The 21,807-nt window shown below is 37.9% G+C and overlaps 3 protein-coding genes and 3 long non-coding RNA genes across 6 annotated transcripts in view; all 6 read left to right on the top strand.

The window, feature by feature from the left end:
* The first annotated feature begins 923 nt into the window (after positions 1-923).
* Positions 924-1,324, top strand: LOC130569897 (uncharacterized). Its single transcript, XR_008964902.1, has 3 exons — positions 924-1,023; positions 1,119-1,154; positions 1,245-1,324. It is a non-coding gene; the product is annotated as an uncharacterized LOC130569897 (long non-coding RNA).
* A 1,477-nt stretch (positions 1,325-2,801) lies between these two features.
* Positions 2,802-9,690, top strand: LOC130570619 (testis-specific gene A8 protein-like). The gene is made up of 11 exons (XM_057360983.1): positions 2,802-2,851; positions 4,240-4,319; positions 7,762-7,912; positions 8,004-8,039; positions 8,124-8,221; positions 8,359-8,434; positions 8,524-8,615; positions 8,832-8,907; positions 8,998-9,074; positions 9,293-9,385; positions 9,575-9,690. Exons 3-11 carry the CDS (start codon positions 7,896-7,898, stop codon positions 9,688-9,690), a joined length of 681 nt encoding a protein of 226 aa, XP_057216966.1. The 5' UTR covers positions 2,802-2,851; positions 4,240-4,319; positions 7,762-7,895.
* Positions 6,486-7,091, top strand: LOC130570720 (uncharacterized). The gene is made up of 3 exons (XR_008964987.1): positions 6,486-6,786; positions 6,888-6,923; positions 7,012-7,091. It is a non-coding gene; the product is annotated as an uncharacterized LOC130570720 (long non-coding RNA).
* Positions 9,691-9,791: 101 nt separating the features above from the next.
* LOC130570651 (putative protein FAM47C) lies at positions 9,792-13,484 on the top strand. The gene is made up of 17 exons (XM_057361018.1): positions 9,792-9,868; positions 10,010-10,081; positions 10,275-10,434; positions 10,521-10,615; positions 10,743-10,845; positions 10,929-11,044; positions 11,164-11,296; positions 11,383-11,456; positions 11,649-11,730; positions 11,820-11,911; positions 12,074-12,152; positions 12,240-12,331; positions 12,449-12,533; positions 12,621-12,715; positions 12,843-12,945; positions 13,029-13,141; positions 13,274-13,484. The coding sequence occupies exons 1-17, from the start codon at positions 9,805-9,807 to the stop codon at positions 13,396-13,398; spliced, it is 1,683 nt and encodes a 560-aa protein (XP_057217001.1). The 5' UTR covers positions 9,792-9,804; the 3' UTR covers positions 13,399-13,484.
* Positions 13,485-13,711: 227 nt separating this feature from the next.
* LOC130570576 (uncharacterized) lies at positions 13,712-16,046 on the top strand. The gene is made up of 3 exons (XR_008964981.1): positions 13,712-13,838; positions 13,922-13,974; positions 14,282-16,046. It is a non-coding gene; the product is annotated as an uncharacterized LOC130570576 (long non-coding RNA).
* A 1,813-nt stretch (positions 16,047-17,859) lies between these two features.
* Positions 17,860-21,807, top strand: part of apbb3 (amyloid beta (A4) precursor protein-binding, family B, member 3) — a 29,498-nt gene continuing 25,550 nt past the window's right edge. Inside the window, exons 1-3 of the mRNA XM_057360676.1 lie at positions 17,860-17,927; positions 18,194-18,304; positions 18,796-19,355. Coding sequence (XP_057216659.1) covers positions 19,307-19,355 — 49 coding nt within the window. The 5' untranslated portion in view covers positions 17,860-17,927; positions 18,194-18,304; positions 18,796-19,306. The remainder of the gene's footprint in view (positions 17,928-18,193; positions 18,305-18,795; positions 19,356-21,807) is intronic.

Below are 21,807 nucleotides of genomic sequence, written 5' to 3'. Positions count from 1 at the left end.
CTTTTCAGTGCGATTCTTGGCGTTTTTCTGTCGGAGTTTTGTTGTTTCGTGAAGGAAGACACAGCGTTTGAGGCAACTTAAATCGTTGATTCGACCTAAACGTCCGATACTACCACAGTTATCGCCAGTTTGTTCAGCGATCGGATCCAGATCTAACGTGCCAGGATGAGTTCATCGGTGTGTTTAGAGTCAGCCGAAGCTGAATTTATATTCGAGGACTATAAGCCCATAATATCTTGGGCTGATTCTGTCGAAGAAGAATTGGGGGAACCTGAGCCCTTCGATGAGAATTACACACTATCGGGTTCGTGGGGTAACGCTATCGTCGATGTTCCCGAGGGTATCGTCGATCGTGGGCCTTCACCTGCTGTCCGAAGGAGAGTCGAGACTCGTGAGTTAACTTATATGTTTTTCTTTTGGATCAACTGTATTTAATCATTTACAGCGATAAAACGCATTTTTGTTATTTTTATGGCTGATTTCATGCTCCTAATCTCATAAAGTTTGCCTGGATTTCACAGAATTTGATTAATTTTGAGGAAAAATCTAATTTTGTGAGGAAAAATCTAATTTTGTGAGTACAAATAGATAAAGCTCTAAAAACGAAATGGTCCTAAAATGTCACACTTGAAATGGGGAACAGGTTATATGCTAACTGATATGTTTGATGTATCACTATCTATTCCTGTTTTGTTATTGTTGTTATTGTATTTTTATTACATTTTGAGTCAAGTAATGGCTAACAAAATGCTTTCTATTTTAAAGACATTTTATATTTTCAGTGAGAAAATAGTTATTTTTAGCATAAATAATACATAAAACTATAAATTTCCCAAATAAAAAAATATGTCTGAACAAAAAGGGTTAAAGGTCAGTCACTGGACGTACAGGTGTGTCATTTATCTACTCTCATTTGTTCATAGCAGCTGTTGTCGAGAGAAGGGTCTCCAGAGATGGGTGGACAACTCGCAAGGTGTCCACGAAGCCCCCCGTGACAGCCAATTCATCACGTTACCCATCTAAGTGAGTTGAACAAATTCTCTTGATTTATACACAGCAATCTAAGTGTTTGAATGTCTGTGGAAACTTAAAATAACCTAAAGTACTGGTATTTTTAGGGGTGAACGTCCTGCCTGGAGATCTTCTCCACCTCAGTGAGTTGAACACATTCTCTTGATTTATACACATCAATCTAAGTGCTTGAATGTCTGCAGAAACAATACTTACAGTGCTTGTATTTTTAGGCAGGAGAGTTATACGCAGAGCCAGAGGGACAAATCTGAGTCCCAGGCACCTCCAGCAGCTGCTTCAGCTCCAATCACAGGTAACGGGAAATATCGTTCGTACGAAATGACCATGGACCAAAAATATCATATCTCTTTTATTTTTATAACTGTTTTTGGTAGCATGTTTCTTAGTGTGTGAGTAAAATTTAGAAGAACTTGTTTTTATGGATCTGTATTTAAAGATATCCATCATTGGATGAACAGGTGTATCAGGTGTTTATCTGCTCTGATTTATTCTCAACAGCTTCCCCACAACCAGAGGCGTCACCAGAAGCTCCTGTCACGGCAGCTTCTCCACCTCAGTGAGTTGAACACATTCTCTTGATTTATACACATCAATCTAAGTGCTTGAATGTTTGCAGACTTAATGCTTATATTTTTTGTATTACGAAGATTGGTTTGCAGGGACAGGGAAAATTGGGTCCGTGATATCACAGAGCGCTGGCTGTTACAAGAAGGTAGAAAATGATTTGCATGTTATTTTCTGACAACCATGCCTTTTTTTAAAACTGATTTGAGAATCTTTTGGTAGCATGTTTCTTAGTGTGTGAGTAAAATTTAGTTTTTATGGATCTGTATTTAAAGATATCAATCATTGGATGAACAGGTGTGTCAAGTGTTTATCTACTCTGATTTATTCTCAACAGCTTCCCCACAACCAGAGCGTCCACAGAAGCTCCTGTCACGGCAGCTTCTCCGCCTCAGTGAGTTGAACAAATTCTCTTGATTTATACAATCCAAGTGCTTGAATGTTTGCAGAAACAAAACTTACAGTGCTTGTATTTTTAGGCTGGAGAGTTCTACAGAGACACTGGATATGAAAGTCCAGAAAAATGGAGTCCCAGGAACCTCCAGCAGTCTGCTGTTTCAGAAACAGGTAAAGGAAAATATTGTAATGTCATGTGTATATCGGACCAAACATATCAATGTCTATTTTATTTTTGAACAAGTTTTTGGTAGCATGTTTCTTAGTTGTGTGAGTGAAATTTAGAGACTTGTTTTGGGTGATGTGTTCAAGATATCCATATTGGATGAGGTGTATGAGGTTATCTGATTTTTATTCTCATTTACAGTTGCTCAAACAACTTCAGAGGGTTCAAGATGTGCTTTGTCAGCGTGAAGCATTCTGTTCCATTAGTGAGTTGACAATTCTCTTGATTTTTATAAACTAAATTAAGGGCTTGAATGTTTGCAGAAACAATACTTACAGTGCTTGTATTTTTAGGCAGGAGAGTTCATACGCAGAGACCAGAGGGACAAATCTGAGTCCCAGGCACCTCCAGCAGCTGCTTCAGCTCCAATCACAGGTAACGGTAAATATTGTTCGTACGAAATGACCATGGACCAAAAATATCATATCTCTTTTATTTTTATAACTGTTTTTGGTAGCATGTTTCTTAGTGTGTGAGTAAAATTTAGAAGAACTTGTTTTTATGGATCTGTATTTAAAGATATCCATCATGGATGCAGGTGTCAGGTGTTTATCTCTCTGATTTATTCTCAACAGCTTCCCCACAACCAGAGGCGTCACCAGAAGCTCCTGTCACGGCAGCTTCTCCACCTCAGTGAGTTGAACACATTCTCTTGATTTATACACATCCAATCTAAGTGCTTGAATGTTTGCAGAAACAATACTAACAGTGCTTGTATTTTTAGGCAGGAGAGTTTACAGAAGACACTGGAATGAACCACACCACCAAAACCTGAGTCCCGGCACCTCCAGCGAGCTGCTGCTGTTTCAAAACAGGTAAAGAAAAATATTCATGTATGTATGACTGGACAAAAATATTCATGTTATTTTGATTTATAAACTGTTTTGAAGAATATTTTTGGTACATGTTTCTTAAGTGTGTACTGAAACTTAGAGCTCACTTGTTTTTATGGATCTGTATTTAAAAATATTGTCATGGAATTGAAGGTGTTAGGTGTTTCGATTATTTAACAGAGCTTCCCAACAGAGGCGTACAGAAGTCTGTCACGGCGTTCTCCACTCAGTGGTTGCAACATTTCTTGATTTAAACCATAAGTGCACGAATGTTGCAGAACATTAACTTAGTGATTGTATTTTAGGCCTGGAAGTTGTACGCAGGCAGAGGGAAATTGAGTCAGGCACTCGCAGTGTTCAGTATAGTGGAAATAATTGTATGTCTAGATATGACCAAACATTAATGTCTTGGTATTTTAAACTGTTTTAGAGTATCCGTAGCATGTTTCTTAGTGGTGAGTGAAATTGAGAATTGTTTTTATGGTTGTATTTAAATTAGTTGAATGAAAGGTGTTGTATTTATCTGCCTTGATTTTTTTAAGTTCAAGAAGAGTCAAGAACTGTCAATGTTTAGCTTTCGATAGAATGAAAGGAGGATGGGAATAAAAATGTAAGTTATATGTTTTTCAATTAACTATATGCTCTTATTTTTAACTGTCTTTGGTGTTCATGTGTATTAGTGTGTGAGTAAATTTGTTTTATGGGATTGTATTAAAGATTATCATTGGGATGAACAGTGTTCAGGTGTTTTATCTGCTCTGATTTATCTCAAGTTCAAAGAGGCGTAAGAAGTCATGTCGGGAGCTTCTCTAGTGAGTTGAAAAATTCTTTGTTTATAACATCTAAGTGAGTTGAACAAATTCTCTTGATTTATACACAGCAATCTAAGTGCTTGAATGTCTGTGGAAACTTAAAATAACCTAAAGTACTGGTATTTTTAGGGGTGACCGTCGTGCCTGGAGATCTTCTCCACCTCAGTGAGTTGAACAAATTCTCTTGATTTATACACTGTAATCTAAATGCGTAAAAACATAAAATAACCTAAAGTACTGGTATTTTTAGGGGTGAACGTCCTGCCTGGAGAACTTCTCCACCTCAGTGAGTTGAACGTATTCTCTTGTTTTGTACGCATCAATCTAAGTGCACGAATGTTTGCAGAGACAATACTTACAGTGCTTGTATTTTTAGGCAGGAGAGTTATACGCAGAGCCAGAGGGACAAATCTGAGTCCCAGGCACCTCCAGCAGCTGCTTCAGCTCCAATCACAGGTAACGGAAAATATTGTTTGTACGAAATGACCATGGACCAAATATATCATATCTCTTTTATTTTTATAACTGTTTTTGGTAGCATGTTTCTTAGTGTGTGAGTAAAATTGAGAAGAACTTGTTTTTATAGACCTGTATTTAAAGATATCAATCATTGCATGAACAGGTGTGTCAGGTGTTTATCTAGTCTGATTTATTCTCAACAGCTTCCCCACAACCAGAGGCGTCCACAGAAGCTCCTGTCACGGCAGCTTCTCCACCTCAGTGAGTAAAACAAATTCTCTTGATTTATACACATCGATCTATATGCTTGAAACTTGAAATAATGCTTGAAACTTGAAATAACTTCAAGTACAACAATACTTACAATGCTTGTTTTTTTAGGCAGAAGAGTTGTTTGCAGGGACAAAGGGACAAATCTGCATCCCAGGTACCTCCAGCAGCTGCTGCTGTTCCAAGAACAGGTAAAGGAAAAAAACATTTGTATGTTATTACATCTGTGCTCTTTTATTTTTAAAACTGTTTTGATCTTACTTTTGCTAGCATGTTTCTTAGTTGGTTAGTGAAATTAGAACAGATGGTAAACCTGTTAATATTTATCTGTATTTAAAGATATCAATCATTGGATGAACAGGTGTGTCAGTGTTTATCTACTCTGATTTATTCTCAACAGCGTTCCCCACAAACCAGAGGCGTCCACAGAAGCTCCTGTCATGGCAGCTTCTCCGACCTCAGTGAGTTAAACAAATTCTCTTGATTTATACACATCGATCTAAGTGCTTGAATGTTTGCAGAAACAATACTTACAGTGCTTGTATTTTTAGGCTGGAGAGTTTACAGAGACACGATATGAAGTGACAAAATCTGAGTCCCAGGACCTCCAGCAGCTGCTGCTGTTCCAAAACAGGTAAAGGAAAAATAATTTGTTGAATGACATCGGACCAAAATATCAATGCTCTTTTATTTTTAAACTGTTTTTGGTAGCATGTTTCTTAGTGTGTGAGTAAAATTTAGAAAGAGCTTGTTTTTATGGATCTGTATTTAAAGATATCCATCATTGGATGAACAGGTGTATCAGGTGTTTATCTGCTCTGATTTATTCTCAACAGCTTCCCCACAACCAGAGGCGTCACCAGAAGCTCCTGCACGGAGCTTCTCCACCTCAGTGAGTTGAACACAATTCTCTTGATTTATACACACCAATCTAAGTGCGAATGTTTGCAGAAACAATAACTTACAGTGCTTGTATTTTTAGGCAGGAGAGTTATCGCAGAGCAGAGGGACAAATCTGAGTCCCGGCACCTCCAGCAGCTGCTCAGCTCCAATCACAGGTAACGGTAAATATTGTTCGTACGAAATGACCATGGACCAAAAATATCATATCTCTTTTATTTTTATAACTGTTTTTGGTAGCATGTTTCTTAGTGTGTGAGTAAAATTTAGAAGAGCTTGTTTTTATGGATCTGTATTTAAAGATATCAATCAGGTGTGTCAGGGTTGTTTATCTACTCTGATTTATTCTCACAGCTCCTTCACAAGGAAAGGAGATTGCTGAGACAGAGATCGGCAACAAGCCCCAGCTTGTATCCAGATGTCTTCGAGGGACAACTCCGTAAGGTTCCAGAGACCCCTATGCAATTACAACACCATCAACTATGAACATCTTGATTTAACTTAAAGTCGGCTAACACACAGCGGTTTCTGCCCGATCTCATATTAATCTTGAGTATCTATAGAGTAGTATTGCATACTTCGTATCTTTGAAGAGTATTTAGTTTGATCACATTTATAAAAGAATAGATACAGCTGCACGATTATTTCCGAAAGCATACGAGCGCATGCGGGGGGGGAGGGGGAGGCTGAACTAAAGCACGTGCGCACCCATTGCCAACAAAACACAGACATCAGTTTCACTCACCGCATGCGGTTCATGTCCGGCATCTTTTAGCGCTAGGACGGCTCCATATATCAGTTTCAAACGATCTCCAAATCCAGCGTTATATCCACCGTTTATATAACATTCATCACCCAAATGCAGTGAACAAACAAACACCTGAACTTCGCGAACGTATGCTCTCTCTCTCTGTCTCCTGCACACAAGTGAAAGTGGCGTCTGCGCATGCTCCTTCTCCTGCTCTCCTTGCTGCCGCGTGCTTTTCCGAGAGAATGGTCCAATAAGGAACTAAGAAAAATTGTTACGAAATATTACGTTTTATATTTTTCGAAAAAAAAAAACTTTCCGAAACCTGTACGATCGCTGGGGGAGTGTATCGAGCACAGAAATACTACGTAACACGCCCAACTAGTTTTTTTGACAAGTTGACCATGTTAAGCATGAGAAGACAGCACGTTTAACATTGTAAAGAAGTCAGAATGCATGACACACCTTTGCACCACCCCTTTAAAATAACTTCAAGTTCTTGTATTTCAAGGGTTCAACGTCCTGCCTGGGAGCTTCTCCACCTCAGTGAGTTAAATATTCTCTTGATTTATACACATCGATCTGTATGCTTGAAAATTGAAATAATTATTGAAACTTGAAATAACTCCAAGTACTTGTGTTTGTAGGGGTCAACGCTCTTTCTGGGAAACTTTTCCACCTCAGTGAGTTAAATATTCTCTTGTTTTGTACGCATCAATCTAAGTGCACAAATGATTGCAGGAACAGTGCTTACAGTGCTTGTATTTTTAGGCAGAAGAGTTGTTTACAGGGACAAAGGGACAAATCTGAGTCCCAGGTACCTCCAGCAGCTGCTGCTGTTCCAAGAACAGGTAAAGGAAAAAAACATTTGTGTTATTACATCTGACCAAAACCACCAATGCTCTTTTATTTTTAATACTGTTTTGATTTTACTTTTGCTAGCATGTTTCTTAGTAGGTTAGTGAAATTAGAACAGATGGTAAACCTGTTATTATTTATCTGTATTTAAAGATATCAATCATTGGATGAACAAGTGTATCAGGTGTTTATCTAGTCTGATTTGTTCTCAACAGCTTCCCCACAAAGGCAGGAGAGTGATGGACAAGAGAAGTCCACAAATGCTTCTCCACCTCAGTAAATTGAACAAATTCTCTTGATTTATACACACCAATCTAAGTGCTTGAATGTTTGCAGAAACAATACTTACAGTGCTTGTATTTTTAGGCAGGACAGCTCTACAAAGAAACGGGATAAGCCAGATCCAGTCAAAATGGAGTCCCGGGCACCCCCAGCAGCTGCTGCTGTCACAAAACCAGGTAAAGGAAAAAATCATTTGTATGTCATGACATCTGACCAAAACCATCAATGCTCTTTTATTTTTAAACTGTTTTTGGTAGCATGTTTCTTAGTGTGTGAGTGAAATTTAGAGCAACTTGTTTTTGTGGATCTGTATTTAAAAATATCAATCATTAGATGAACAGGTGTATCAGGAGTTTATCTACTCTGATTTATTCTCAACAGCTCCTTCACCAAGAAAGGAGATTGCTGGACAAGAGACGGCAACAAAACCCCCAGCTTTTATCCAGAGGAGGGTCTTCAGAAATGGGTGGACAACTCGGAAGGTGTCCACGAAGACCCCCGTGATAGCCAATTCAATGCGTTACCCATCTAAGTGAGTTGAGCAAATTCTCTAGATTTATACACAGCAATCTAAGTGCTTGAATGTCTGTGGAAACTTAAAATAACTGTACTGGTATTTTTAGGGGTCAGCATCCTGCCTGGAGATCTTCTCCATCTGAGTGAGTTGAACAAATTCTTTTGATTTATACACGGCAATCTAAATGCTTGAACTTTAAAATAACTTAAAGTACTGGTATTTTTAGGGGTCAACGTCCTGCCTGCCAAATGCCCAGTGCATCTCCTGGAGCTACTGGGGCTTCAAATAATGGACAAAGCAGAAGCATGAGGGAAAACAAAAACTGTAAGTTAATACATTCTTGTCAAGTCTGCTCAACACTTTCAATGCTCTTTTATTTTAAAACTGTTGAGAATCTTTTATTTAAAGATATCAATCATTGGATGAACAGGTGTTTATCTAGTCTGATTTATTCTCAACAGCTTCCCCACAAAGGCATGAGAGTGTTGGACAAGAGAAGTCCACAAAACCTGCCGTCGCACCAGCTGCTCCACCTCAGTGAGTTAACAGATTCTCTTGATTTATACACACCAATCTAAATGCTTGAATGTTTGCAGAAACAATACTTACAGTGCTTGTATTTTTAGGCAGGAGAGTTCTACAAATAAACAGGATAACTCACATCCATCCAAAACGGAGTCCCGGGCACCTCCAGCGGCTGCTGCTGTTACGAAACCAGGTAGAGGAAAAAATAATTTGTATGTCATGACATCAGACTAAAAATATTGATGCTCTTTTTGTTTAAAAACTGTTTGGAGAATTTTTTGGTAGCATGTTTCTTAGTGCGTGAGTGAAATTTAGAGCAACTTGTATTTATGGATCCGTATTTAAAGATATCCATCATTGGATGAACAGGTGTATCAGTTGTTTATCTGCTCTGATTTATTCTCAACAGCTTCCCCACAACCAGAGGCGTCCACAGAACCAGAGGCGTCCACAGAAGCTCCTGTCACGGCAGCTGCTCCACCTCAGTGAGTTGAACAAATTCTCTTGATTTATACACATCAATTTAAGTGCTCGAATCTTTGCAGAAACAATACTTACAGTGCTTGTATTTTTAGGCAGGAGAGCTCTACGCAGAGACAGAGGGACAAATCGAAAGACGAGTCCCAGGCACCTTCAGCAGCTCCAATCACAGGTAAAGGGAAAAATCATTTGTATGTCATCATGACATCGTTCCAAAACCATCAATGCTCTTGTATTTTAAAACTGTTTTGAGAATCTTTCGGTAGCATGTTTCTTAGTGTGTGAGTGAAATTTAGAGCTACTTGTTTTTATGGATCTGTATTTAAAGATATCAATCATTGGATGAACAGGTGTGTCAGGTGTTTATCTAGTCTGATTTATTCTCAACAGCTTCCTCACAAGAGACGTCCACAGAGCTCCCTGTCACACCAGCTTCAGCTGCTTTGAAGAAAACGAAAAGGAGGATGAGGAAAAATAAAAAATGTAAGTTAATATATTCCTTTCCAATCTGCTCAACACTATCAATGCTCTAATATTTTTCAAACTGTCTTTGGTGTCATGTGTCTTAGTGTGTGAGTAAAATTTAGTTTTTATGGATCTGTATTTAAAGATATCAGTCATTGGATGAACAGGTGTGTCAGGTGTTTATCTACTCTGATTTATTCTCAACAGCTTCCACAAAACCAGAGGCGTCCACAGAACCAGAGGCGTCCACAGAACCAGAGGCATCCACAGAACCAGAGGCGTCCACAGAAGCTCCTGTCATGGCAGCTTCTCCACCTCAGTGAGTTGAACAAATTCTCTTGATTTATACACATCGATCTAAGTGCTTGAATGTTTGCAGAAACAATACTTACAGTGCTTGTATTTTTAGGCTGGAGAGTTCTACAGAGACACTGGATATGAAAGATCCACCAAAACCTGAGTCCCAGGAACCTCCAGCAGCTGCTGCTGTTTCAGAAACAGGTAAAGGAAAAATGAATTTGTATGTAATGACATCGGACCAAAATATCAATGCTATTTTATTTTTGAAACTGTTTTAAGAATCTTACTTTTGGTATCATGTTTCGAAGTGTTTTACTGAAACTCAGAGCCACTTGTTTTTAGCTCCAGGAGATGCAGTGGACACATTCAAGGTTTCGAATAAGGCCAAAAGGAGGATGAGGAAAATGAGAAATAGTAAGTTGATATATTCTTATTTAATCTGCTCAACACTATCATTGCTCTTAGATTTTTAAAACTGTTTTAGTAGCATGTTTCTTAGTGTGTTTGTGAAATTTAGAAGAACTTGTTTTTATGGATCTGTATTTAAAGATATCAATCATTGGATGAACAGGTGTGTCATTTATCTGCTCTGATTTATTCTCAACAGGTTTAAAAATGCAGGAGGCTGCTGGACAGGAGACACAGATGCAGGAAGTGAGTGAAACGCTGGAGACTGACACATCTATTGAACACCTGTGTGAGCTCCTGGGTGGACTGCATCTGTCCTCTGAGCCTTCTGCCCCAGCCACACCATCTCCTGTTCTTGAGTGAGTTGAACAATTTTTTCTCAATTTATAAATAATTGAATGTGTGCAGGAATGATACTTACAGGACTCATCCTCATATTTTGTAGGCTTCATCATTTAGTGGCGAACTCCTCTGGCCCATTTAACAGATTGAAGCCTCTTCGTCCTGCGACGTTCATCTTCGAATTCTCACCCACATTTGGTAAGTTGTTGTATTTAGTTCTATCTGACCAACAGTATCAATGCTCTTTTATTGTTTAAAACAGTTTTGATATCAGTCGTTGGATGAACAGATGTGTCATTTATCTTCTCTGATTTGTTCTCAACAGGTTTTGGACCAACACAGGAGACTGACTCCCAGATGAGTGGGCCAGATGTGTCCATGGAGACCCCTGAGATAGAAGAGCCCAGAGAAACACCTTCTCCATCTGAGTGAGTTAACAAATCCTCTCAATTTATACACAGCAACATAAGTGCTTGAACCTTAAAATAACTTAAAGTACTGATATTTTTAGGGGTCAGGGCGCTGCCTTAGAGCCATTGGATCATGTCCGAGATGTTTCCAGTGCATCTCCTAGAGCTTCTAAGGCGGTTAAGAAAACAAAAAGGAGGATGACGAAAACGAAAAAAAGTAAGTTATTATACTCTTTTCTAATCTGCTCAGCACTCTAATCAATGCTCTTTATTTTTGGTTAAATGTTTTATATCGGTCACTGGATGAACAGGTTTTGATTTGTGATTTGTTCTTAGCTGATTTACCACAGAGGCAAGAAGAGACTGACCCACGGGAGACAGACGCAGTTGAACCTTTACGTGAGCTGCTGGATGGGCTACATCTGCCTTCAAAGCCCTTTGCCACAGCCACACCATCTCCCGTTCCTCAGTGAGTTGAACAAAATAATCCTCCATTTATAAGTGCTTGAATTTATGCAGAAGTGATACTTACAGTGGTCATCCTCATATATTTAGGCTTCATAGAGTGACCCCATTTAACAGCTTGAGACCTCTACAGCCAGCGAAATTTATATTTAAATCCTCATCTGGTAAGTTGTTTTATTTTGTTCTATCTGACCAACAGTCTCAATGCTCTTTTATTGTTTAAAACGGTTTTGAGAATCATACTTTTTGTATCATGTTTCTTAGTGTGTTAGTGAAATTTAGACTTGTTTTATTGTTTTGTATTGAAAGATATCAGTCATTGGATGAACAGGTTTTGATTTATGATTTGTTTTTAGCAGAAATTAAACATTTCTGTCCGCGTGTAGAGGACTTGCATATCTCCTCAAAGCCCCCAGCCACACCATCTCCTGTTCCTGAGTGAGTTGAAGAAAACATTTCTCAATTTTTTTAAGTTATTGAATATATACAGAAATGTTACTTACAGGACTCATCCTCGTATTTCTTAGGCTTCATCATATAGGGGCGAACTCCTCCACGCCATTTAACAGATTGAAGCCTCTTCGTCCAGCCACATTTATTTATGAGTCACCCATATCTGGTTAGTTGTTATGTTTTGTATTATCTCTGACCAACAGTATCAATGCTCTTTTGTTGTTTAAAACTGTTTTGAGAATCTTACGTTTACGTGTTTTATGGTTTTGTATTTAAAGACATCAGTCATTGGATGAACAGGTTTTGATTTCTGATTTATTTTTAACAGAAATGGAACATTTATGTCAACGTCTGGATGACTTGCATCTGTCTCCCACGCCCCCAGCCACACCGTCTTCTATACCTGAGTGAGTTGAACAAAACATTTCTCAATTTATAAATGCTTGAATGTATGCAGAAATGGTACTTACAGGAATCATTCTCATATTTTTTAGGCTTCATCGTTTGGTGGAGAAATCCTCTGGCCCATTTAACAAGCAAAGGCCTCTACAACCAGCCACGTTTATTTATGAGTCACCCATATCTGGTAAGTTGTTATATTTTGTATTATTTCTGATCAACAGTATCAATGCTGTTTTATTGTTTCAAACTGTTTTGAGAATCTTACGTTTACTTGTTTTAATTTCTGATTTGTTTTAAGCAGAAATGGAACATCTTTGTCAGCGTTTGGATGACTTGCATCTGTCTCCAAAGCCTCCCGCCTGGGCCACACCATCTTCTGTTCCTGAGTGAGTTAACCAAAAAAATTCTCAATTTATAAGTGATTGAATCTATGCAGAAATTATACTTACAGGACTCATCCTCATATTTTTTAGGCTTCATCATTTAGTGGCGAACTCCTCTGGCCCATTTAACAGCTTGAAGCCTCTTCGTCCAGCTACATTTTTCTTTGAATTATCACCCACATTTGGTAAGTTGTTATATTTTGTTCCATCTGACCAAAACTATCAATGCTCTTCTATTGTTTTAAACAGTTTTGAAATCAATCATTGGATGAACAATTGTGTCATTTATCTACTCTGATTTGTTGTTAACAGGTTTCGGACAAAAGCTGAACTCTGACTCTCAGATGAGTGGGCAAGAAGGGTCCATGGAGCGCCCTGAGACAGCAGACCCCACAGCAACACCTTCTCCATCTGAGTGAGTTAACAAATCCTCTCAATTTATACACAGCAATCTATGTGTTTGAACCTTAAAATAACTTAAAGTACTGGTATTTGTAGGGGTCAGGGCGCTGCCTTAGAGCCATTGGATCATGTCCGAGATGGGTCCAGTACATCTCGGAGAGTTTCGAAGGCTGCTAAGAAAGTAAAAATGATGAGGAAAACTAAAAACAGTAAGTTATATTCTCCTCTAATCTTCTCAACACTGTCAATGCTCTTTCATTTTTAAATCAGTTTTAAATGATCAATTTTTGGTCTAATTTTGTCATTGGATGAACAGGTTTTGATTTGTGATTTGTTCTTAGGCGATGTTTCAAAGAGGCAGGAAATGAAGGACACACGGGAGACAGACACAGTCAAAGTTTTCACAGTTACAGTTTTTGTTATAGTTTTCATTTTAGTTTTATTTAGTTTTATTTATTTTTTTTAAATTAGCTTTTATTTTTAGATTTTAGTTATGTTAATTTTAATAAAAGTTTAGGCAATTTTGGTATACAGTATGCTTTTGTCAATTTATAATTTATTTGTTTATTTTTTATGTTGCTATATAATATTAAGCTATACTATTAATATTATAATATTAATGCTATATAATATTTCAGTTTTTGTTGGGATTTTTTGTTATAATTTTAGTGCTTTAAACTTATTTCAATTTATTTTTGAGGCAACATTTCAATTGTTCCTTTAGTTAAGTTTTCCCCATAATTTTAGGTCAATGTTTTATTTTGATTTCAATGAACAGAGACGTTTTCAAAGTTTTAATTTGAGAAAACAAAAATAACCTTAACTAGAACATTTATGTGAGCTGCTGGATGGGCTACATCTGTCTTCAAAGACCTCTGCCACAGCGACCCCATCTCCCGTTCCTAAGTGAGTTGAACAAAATAATCCTCCATTTTTAAGTGATTGAATGCTTGCAGAATTGGTACTTACACTCTTTCTTCTATTTTTAGGGATCATGATTTAGGGTCTAACTCGGTTCAAAGAGTGACCCCATTTAACCGATGTAAGCCGCTTGTTCCTGCCAAATTCATTTTTGAGTCATCATCCACATTTGATAAGTTGTTATATTTTGTTCTATCTGACGAAAGTATCAGTGCTCTTTTATTGTTTGGGAACCTGTTTTAAAATCCTATTTTTTGATATCAATCATTGTATGAACAGGTGTGTCATTTATCTACTCTGATTTGTTCCCGGAGCAATACCACCTTGTTAGTAAAATTTAGAACAAATTTATGAAAAAGTTGTTTTTGCTATTCAGGTGTGTCATTTATTTACTATTATTTAATACTTTATTGATTTATTTCTAACAGCATTTCAGCAGAGTCAGAAGACAGGCGGCAGGCTGAGATTTGACAATTTATGCACTCTGCTGTAAAGACAACAAGACTACATCTGACATCTTCAGCTCACTGGTACAGTGATATGAGACCCCTAAACATTAATTTTACAACAATAGCTTAAATTTAAAAAGTGCTGTTTATTATACTAAATCTCTGTTTGCTCTGTTTGCAGCTAAAGTTACCTGAAATGCAGCCCATGGATTCTGTGCACAAGCGTGGCGGCGAACTTCCCATGTTGTCAGGATATCAGTTTCTGGTTTACTTTCGCATCGCCCAGTGCATGACTGGACTGGGACGTTAATTCCGCCCTGGCATTTTTGACCAGCTTCGGCCCTCTACCACTTTTGTCGAAGGGGGAGAGGGGGGGGTTGTTTTTAGTGCGAGTGATAGGTTGTGCTGCTGTCATTGCCTTTCCTGCATACATGTCCGATTCGCAATTGCATTCGCGTTCCGTGCATAAGCGCTCGATTAACGCTTCTAATCCGTCCGTCTCTCTGCTCTAGCGTCCGTTTAGGCCCAAAAAGTACATTGGCCCACCGGGAAAATGCCCGGTATGCCCGATGGCCAATCCAGCCCTGCCCATGTGGGTATTTCTAAAAAAGGGATAGTTCTCCCAAAAATGCGAAAGAGGAAAACAAAAATGAAATGTTTTCTATAACCAATATCAACCATCAGCATGATATCAGAAAAGTTTTGAGTTCTCAGTTTGTAGACGCCTTAAGCTGAGCTGTTTCCTTATAATGGACCTCTATGGAGGAGGAAGCATGTATCTAATCAGTGGAATAAGGGCTCTTTTGTCAGCAGTTAGTGCTTATTAAATGTAAAATTTAACAGAAATGTGGTTTTTCCCCAGTCGTTGTTAAGCTATGTTAAGAAATAGCAGTGCGAAGGTAGTGCTTATTAAATGTAAAATTTGACAGAAATGTGGTTTTTCCCCAGTCGTTGTTAAGATATGTTAAGAAATGGCGGTGTGAAGGTAAACTGGAAACTGATATCCCGACTTCTGACAACATCTGACGTTCGTCACTACGCTTGTGCACAGAGTCCATTGATGTCCATCAAATAAACGACCAGCAAAAAAACATCAATAAAAGAATTTCTGCCCTCAAAAGCTCACTAGAATCTAAAGCATCTGACCTCCTACTCCTACATTATAAAAAACCGCTGAAGAGTCTGAAATCAGCCACTTGTTCACATATTTACTTTTTTGAATGGCATATAGTGCACTAGATAGGGGACAGGGAATGATTTAGGTGGTACCTAAATACACTGGCAAAAAAAAAGAGTACAAAGCCGTACCTTTTCCGCCGTTGGGGTTCCTTTTTGTTCCTTTATGGGTATGCAGCCCATAAAATGTTGGTATGTTATTGCACCCTAGGGACCTATTTGTGTGTCTTAAGGATCTATTGTGTACCAGTTAAATTCTAGTGGTACTAAACATTCAACTGTACATTCAAAGGTACACAATAGGTCCTTATGGTGAAATAGTGTACCCCAAAAAGTACATTTGATTATGTACAGAAAATGATTGTACTTTTTTCTGACAGTGTTGGACATTGTTTATGCCATTTTAGTTGGTCAGGAATCAAACACAAACATTTGTCGTATTGTGTCATTTTTACGTATGTGTAAATATGCTCTGTACACTAATAAGCTTGTCTTGTTTTCATCTCTCATCCTGGGACACCCGAGTTTGACAGACCCAGCTCTAGTTTGACTGGATGCTCATCCCAGATTCTCAGATGCCCGTGTCAAGCAGAAGGTAAAGGGATTCTGCACTGATCACTGCATGTACCATAACTCATGTATTTTTTAATATAGAAAATAAAAACAGATATTTCTTCATCATTTTTCAGAGTCATTTCTTTACTGTTTTTCTGCTAAAATGAATAAAATCGATTGCCTGTTGAATAGAACATTCACGAGTTCACCTGTCAGTGTAGTGTACAAAAATACAAAACAATTTGGACTTAATGAAAATAATAATGATGGTAAACTACTTTTGTTTGATGTCTTAGGAGACGCATTTGAGGAATGGTGGTGATGGAGGGATGCTGGAAAAGCTGAGGTAAGAGAAAGGTAGGCGGCTGCTTAAATACACTTGGAAGATGATGGACAGGACCATGAAGCACCTACTCTGAGCTAAAAGGGAAACATGAGTAAAAGAAACATGAGTACAGAAATGTTTTTGACATATAAAATCCAATCTAGATATGTAATTGTCCAGGTATAACATTGTGAGCATGTACTGTCACTTGCATATGTGTCACAAGTGTTCTGTTGAAAAGCTTGAGATGTGTGACCAGCCTGTAGAAAATAAAAGTGTGTTTTTGATGTGTTTGTTTACATGTGTAAACTTTATAATCATTATAATTTAGAAATAAAAAGTTGTTGTATAGACGATCTTGATCTTTTATGACTTTTGGTTGATCTTGTGGACCTTGACTTCACATGCACTGAGCTTTCTCTTGATCCATATTCACTTCAGACTACAACAGTAATCCAGAATATCCATTTTAGTGATGACATTTGCTAAAGTGATCTCAAAACCTCCAAAGGTGGTTATAAATCAAACTAAGTGATGTTTATTTGTAAATGTATAAAATGCAGGAAGATTTATGTTAGTGTTGGGTTTAGGGGGTAAGGCGAGACTTAGAGGCAAGAATATACAGTTTGTACAGTATAAGAGTCATAATGTCTATAGCCCACATAAAACATGGAAACCGTGTGTGTGTGCGTTTATAATTTTAAATGTCTATTTATCTCATAGCAAGACAAGGAATTCCTACTGCTTCTATGGTTACCTTGCTTTGGTACTGTCTCCATATTTAAATGCGCATGTATCATAGAACACTGCATGAGCATACTGTTATATCACAAATATATTTTTTCTCCAATGTAGTGTAAAAAATGTCAAAGATTAAAGGTTCACCTTCCTAATTACAGTTTCTGATGAAATTATATGATATTTACAGATTTTTCTCAAAACATTTATTTAAACATTTATTTATTATTAACTACGGCAATTTGGCGGAAACTACAACCATGATTTGGTTATGGAAATGTTAATTTTATTTTCCATTAATTAAACACCACAGTACCTACTAAACATCTGTTTATTAAACACCTCTGTTGTACCATATATATTCACGGCACATTTAATACATTTCTTACGCCCATCCATGATGAAATTTAAGCGAGTCCTCAAGCAAACGAACTACTTATCCCAGAATTCCGTACACCCCAACGTCATTCAGTGTGATAAACAGGAAGACACGTTATGGATCCTTTCTAGAAGGTAAGAAAGAAGTACCGAGTGAATGTTTTGGTAATAAATGTTATGTTTGAGGTATGAAATGTATAATATTACTCGCAGATATAAAAATTAGATTCCGCATTAGTATCGGTTTCTATGGGCCTCTGTACGTAAGTAGTCCGCCATATTGGAACGGCCCGAGCCTCAAGACGAAGCTGACCGTGGCATCGCAGTGCGGGGCCATTCTTGCGAACAGTGAGCGAAGTCACTGGGCCGTTCCAAGATGGCGGACACGTCTACGTGCCTGGAGCACTTGAATGCGGCATCTAGATTTTATACCTATATTTGTGACGGCCTTGTGTAAGTCATTTGAAACAATAACTTACAATATCATTTCAATACTATTACATTAATATAGATGTGCACAAGTATTTGACCTAAACGTTTATGCACTTGTATATTTTTATCATGTTGTTTATTTTAATAACGATATAACGTGTTCCTATTACATAGGCTAATTACACAAGGTGTGTGACATTAGTGACACACGGATTGGTAACTATAGAATCTGCAGCTACATCAGGCTGTAATACGAATTATCGAAACATCACTGTTTGTGACTGCAGAAGACAGACGCTCACGACAAGAGAAGTCGTTGCCACGGCAACCTGGGGATGATGCAAACGGAGGCTGGACGATGACGGACTTTGCCTGGATTCATGACGGGAGGAATTAAGGTGGACCAAAACAACGCAAACCACAGAGCTTTAAACACGCGAATCTTTGTGTTTACAACAGAAATATGTTTAAATAATTTCCCGTGTAGCCATATGAGTCATCAAATGCATATATTTATATATTTTAAGTCATTATTAAACACAGCTCGATACTCTTAGTGCTGAAGGATCTCAGGATGTACTCAAACGATCCCCAGTCTAATGAAGCTATTGTAATATATTTGGAATATTTTTTATCTTTATTTATTCTGACCCATGTTATTTTTATAGAATAAAACCAAGAGCGCATACTGAATGACGTTGTCAGCATGCCAAAAGAAAATATGTTTTTTTTCTCCCTTCACTGACAGATGGTTATTCTCTCTTGGAGGCAGTAATTCTTAGAAACACACGTCATTGTTAATTCTAATACTGGAAAAATCCCATTATCTCCAACATTGTATGTGTAACATTGTATGTATGTGTAATATTTGTACATTCTACGTTTACAGCCCTCATACCTGCATTGTTCTACGTGGAGAAGGTGGCATTGTGTTTGCTTTCATCAGCTATATATTCAGCCATCCTTAAGGCACCACCATGAGCTGATGGTGGGGGGGTGAAGCTGCAGGCATTACTGAATTACAGAATACACAGAGCGAGAGACACAGAGTAACAGAGGGAGAGGGAGAGAGAAGCCATCAGATAAACAGCATCAGACTCAGCCAGACGTGAAGAGAGAAGAGGAGAGTGCGATCTCACAGACAGCGAAGAAAGAAGGATTGATTTGAATGGCATCACCTACACAGCAGTGAAATAACCTGGTGCTGCATTAAAGAAGAATCGAAAGAGAAAAAGAGGAGTGTGTTTTTAATCCTCTTGGCATGCTAGTTGTATCACTGCCTGTTCCAGTCTGGTGGTCACCCGGTGTGTGAGTGTTTGCTGCAGAGTTTGTTGGTGGTGTTGGGACATTTCGATCTGGAATGTATCTGAGTTAACCTTAGGGGCTTTCCGGAAGACACCATGCTGGGCAAGGATTACATGCTCGCCATCATCATCGTCAACTATGACGGTAGGTACAGGAATACACGGTACCTGCACTTTTTTCTACTCTTTCTCTGCTGACTGCGTCTCTCCTCGGGGTTGCCATAGTGTGGGTTGGAGGCACAGAGGAGTTTCTGGCTTGAATGAATCATTGCCTGTTGTTCACATGCTCCGATGTTCACTTACTAGGGGACTATAACTACAGGTGCCATCAGAGCTCCTGTTTAAAATCTCATTATTTAAGACATATAATCAAATGCTCTTGATATTGTTAAAACTCAAAGAAACAAAAAAGTTGAGTGGTTTGCCTGTTGATATTGTTGTCTTTTCTCTCAGAGGGTCAGGCATACATTCATTCACGGTCATTGCCACCTGCAGTTTTGCTGGGATTATGCATCTGTTGGAGGATTAGATTATGGAAACACAGGAACGGAATTTGCCCGCACAAAATTAAGCTTCAGATAGACCAGTTAACTCCTCCCCATTATAAATTGATGTGACATTGATATAGTTTGCAGTGAAATTAATTTATAATTGTTGCTTTTATACAGAAAGGTCCAACCAAAAGTGCTTAATCTTTATTAACCAATATTAACCACGTAGGGTCAAATGCTATACATTTAGTAGCTGAAATTGTTAGAATCCAAAATTTCTTTACTGACAAAGTTACCATGGTCTGCCAAACTACATTCAGGCAATGTTTATTTATTTATTTATTTAGTTTGATGCCGTGGTAAATAATGATAAAGTAACCTGAGCTGGCAAAATGTAAACCAACACACTGCCTCCAGGTGCTGATGTTCTTCACTTGAAAACTGCTCTTGGAACACAGATTGTGTCCTTACCGCTTCCTCACCGCTCTTAAAATAACATCTGTTTAACACGCAGAGAGGAAGCATATTCGAGAGAATGCATATGAGTGATTGTATGAGTGAATGATAGCCTCTTCTGAACCATTGACATTAAAGGCATTTTCAAGGATTTAGATACAATGTACCACGTACAGGCACCATTGTGTTTCCTTAATAGTGCCGTGTGTATGCTGATGGGTGATCTGTCAGGATCTTCCGTTGATGTACAGGAATCATTTGCATTTGAGTCAAATTTTACTTGATTAATCAATTTTGTTGGACATTTAGTGAGTGAAATTCTGCCTGTCTCCTTGAAAGGATGTGTTCTTACGGGTTTTTAGAGTAGAAATGGTGTGTCTTGCCTCTTGATTTATTGAAGGAGTAAGGGTTTAGTCCTAGATGGATGTTTTGGTTCATGCTGAGTCTTAATCCTCCCGTTTTTGACCTCACGTGGGCATAACGCCATTGGGATTATCTGGCCATTGATTTAACGCCATTTTTCTTCATATAGTGTATTCATTTTTTCTGTCTTTCTCTCTTTTGTCCCAAGAGAGTTTAAACCCTAAACATATTAGAGTTGTCATATTATTAACTCCACAATATTTCCCGATTTCTCCCCACAGGGCTTTTTCTAGTTAAAATGATTGACCCACATTGATAATAATGTACCGTGTGTCACGATTCAATCTTTTGGAGTTTTAGTTTGTAGTTTTTATTGTTTGCTTTCCTGTTTCCTGTGTAGTTCTTTTATTCATTGGCTCTTGTTAATTGTTTTCCCCAGGTGTGTCTTATTTTGTTTCACCCTTATTAGTTGCCAGTGTATTTAAACCCCAGTGTTTCCTTTGTCTGTTGTCAGTCGTTAAATGTTTGATCTTGTTCCCAGTGGCTATGCTCACTGTATTTTGGATTATTTTAGTTCATCTGCTACTGCACGTGGATCCGCTTCCTGCTTGGATTACTCGTTGTCACACCATGTTTCCCACTGTTTATTATTAATAGTGTGTTACAAATACATTTTCTTGGTTCTGACATTTCATACCATATACTTTACATATCGTCACAGTCCTTCCAAAACCTTGGATTTACAAATTCGCTGTTTTTCAGTAAATTAAAAAACCCTGTACTTTTTAAATGATTAAATACTGACAAACACTTTTAGAAGGAAAGCAGCGATATTTATAAAAATAAAAATAAGGTGGCTGTGCACTAAATAAATAAATAAAGCTAAAGGATAGATGGACTACATCGTTTTTTTTGTTATTTTTTCTTTTGTGCAAAGTCACCTTTTTTGCATGATGCATCTTTAGTTTTTTTCTCTTTTAATTCTAGACTTTGATTTTGTATGGTGTTCAGACGGTCTGTGTGACTGTGTCTCACGGATTATGTATACTGAATCTACACACCCAGGAAATATTCTTAAAGGGATTGTCAGGGTTCTGGTAGACGGAGAGCACACCACGGAGGTAGATAAGAAAAAGGAGTTTATTTCAAAAACAGGAATATCCAAAAACAGGAATATCCAAAAACAGGAATATCCAAAAACAGGTAAGTATTCAAAAAACAGGAATATCCAAAAACAGGTAAGTATTCAAAAAACGGGTATATCCAAAAACGGTAAGTATTCAAAAA

Source organism: Triplophysa rosa, linkage group LG19 (genome assembly GCF_024868665.1).
Source record: "Triplophysa rosa linkage group LG19, Trosa_1v2, whole genome shotgun sequence".
NCBI classification, from domain to species: domain Eukaryota; kingdom Metazoa; phylum Chordata; class Actinopteri; order Cypriniformes; family Nemacheilidae; genus Triplophysa; species Triplophysa rosa.
Note: the sequence above shows the minus strand (reverse complement) of the source record. Positions and strands in the feature narration are given on the sequence as shown.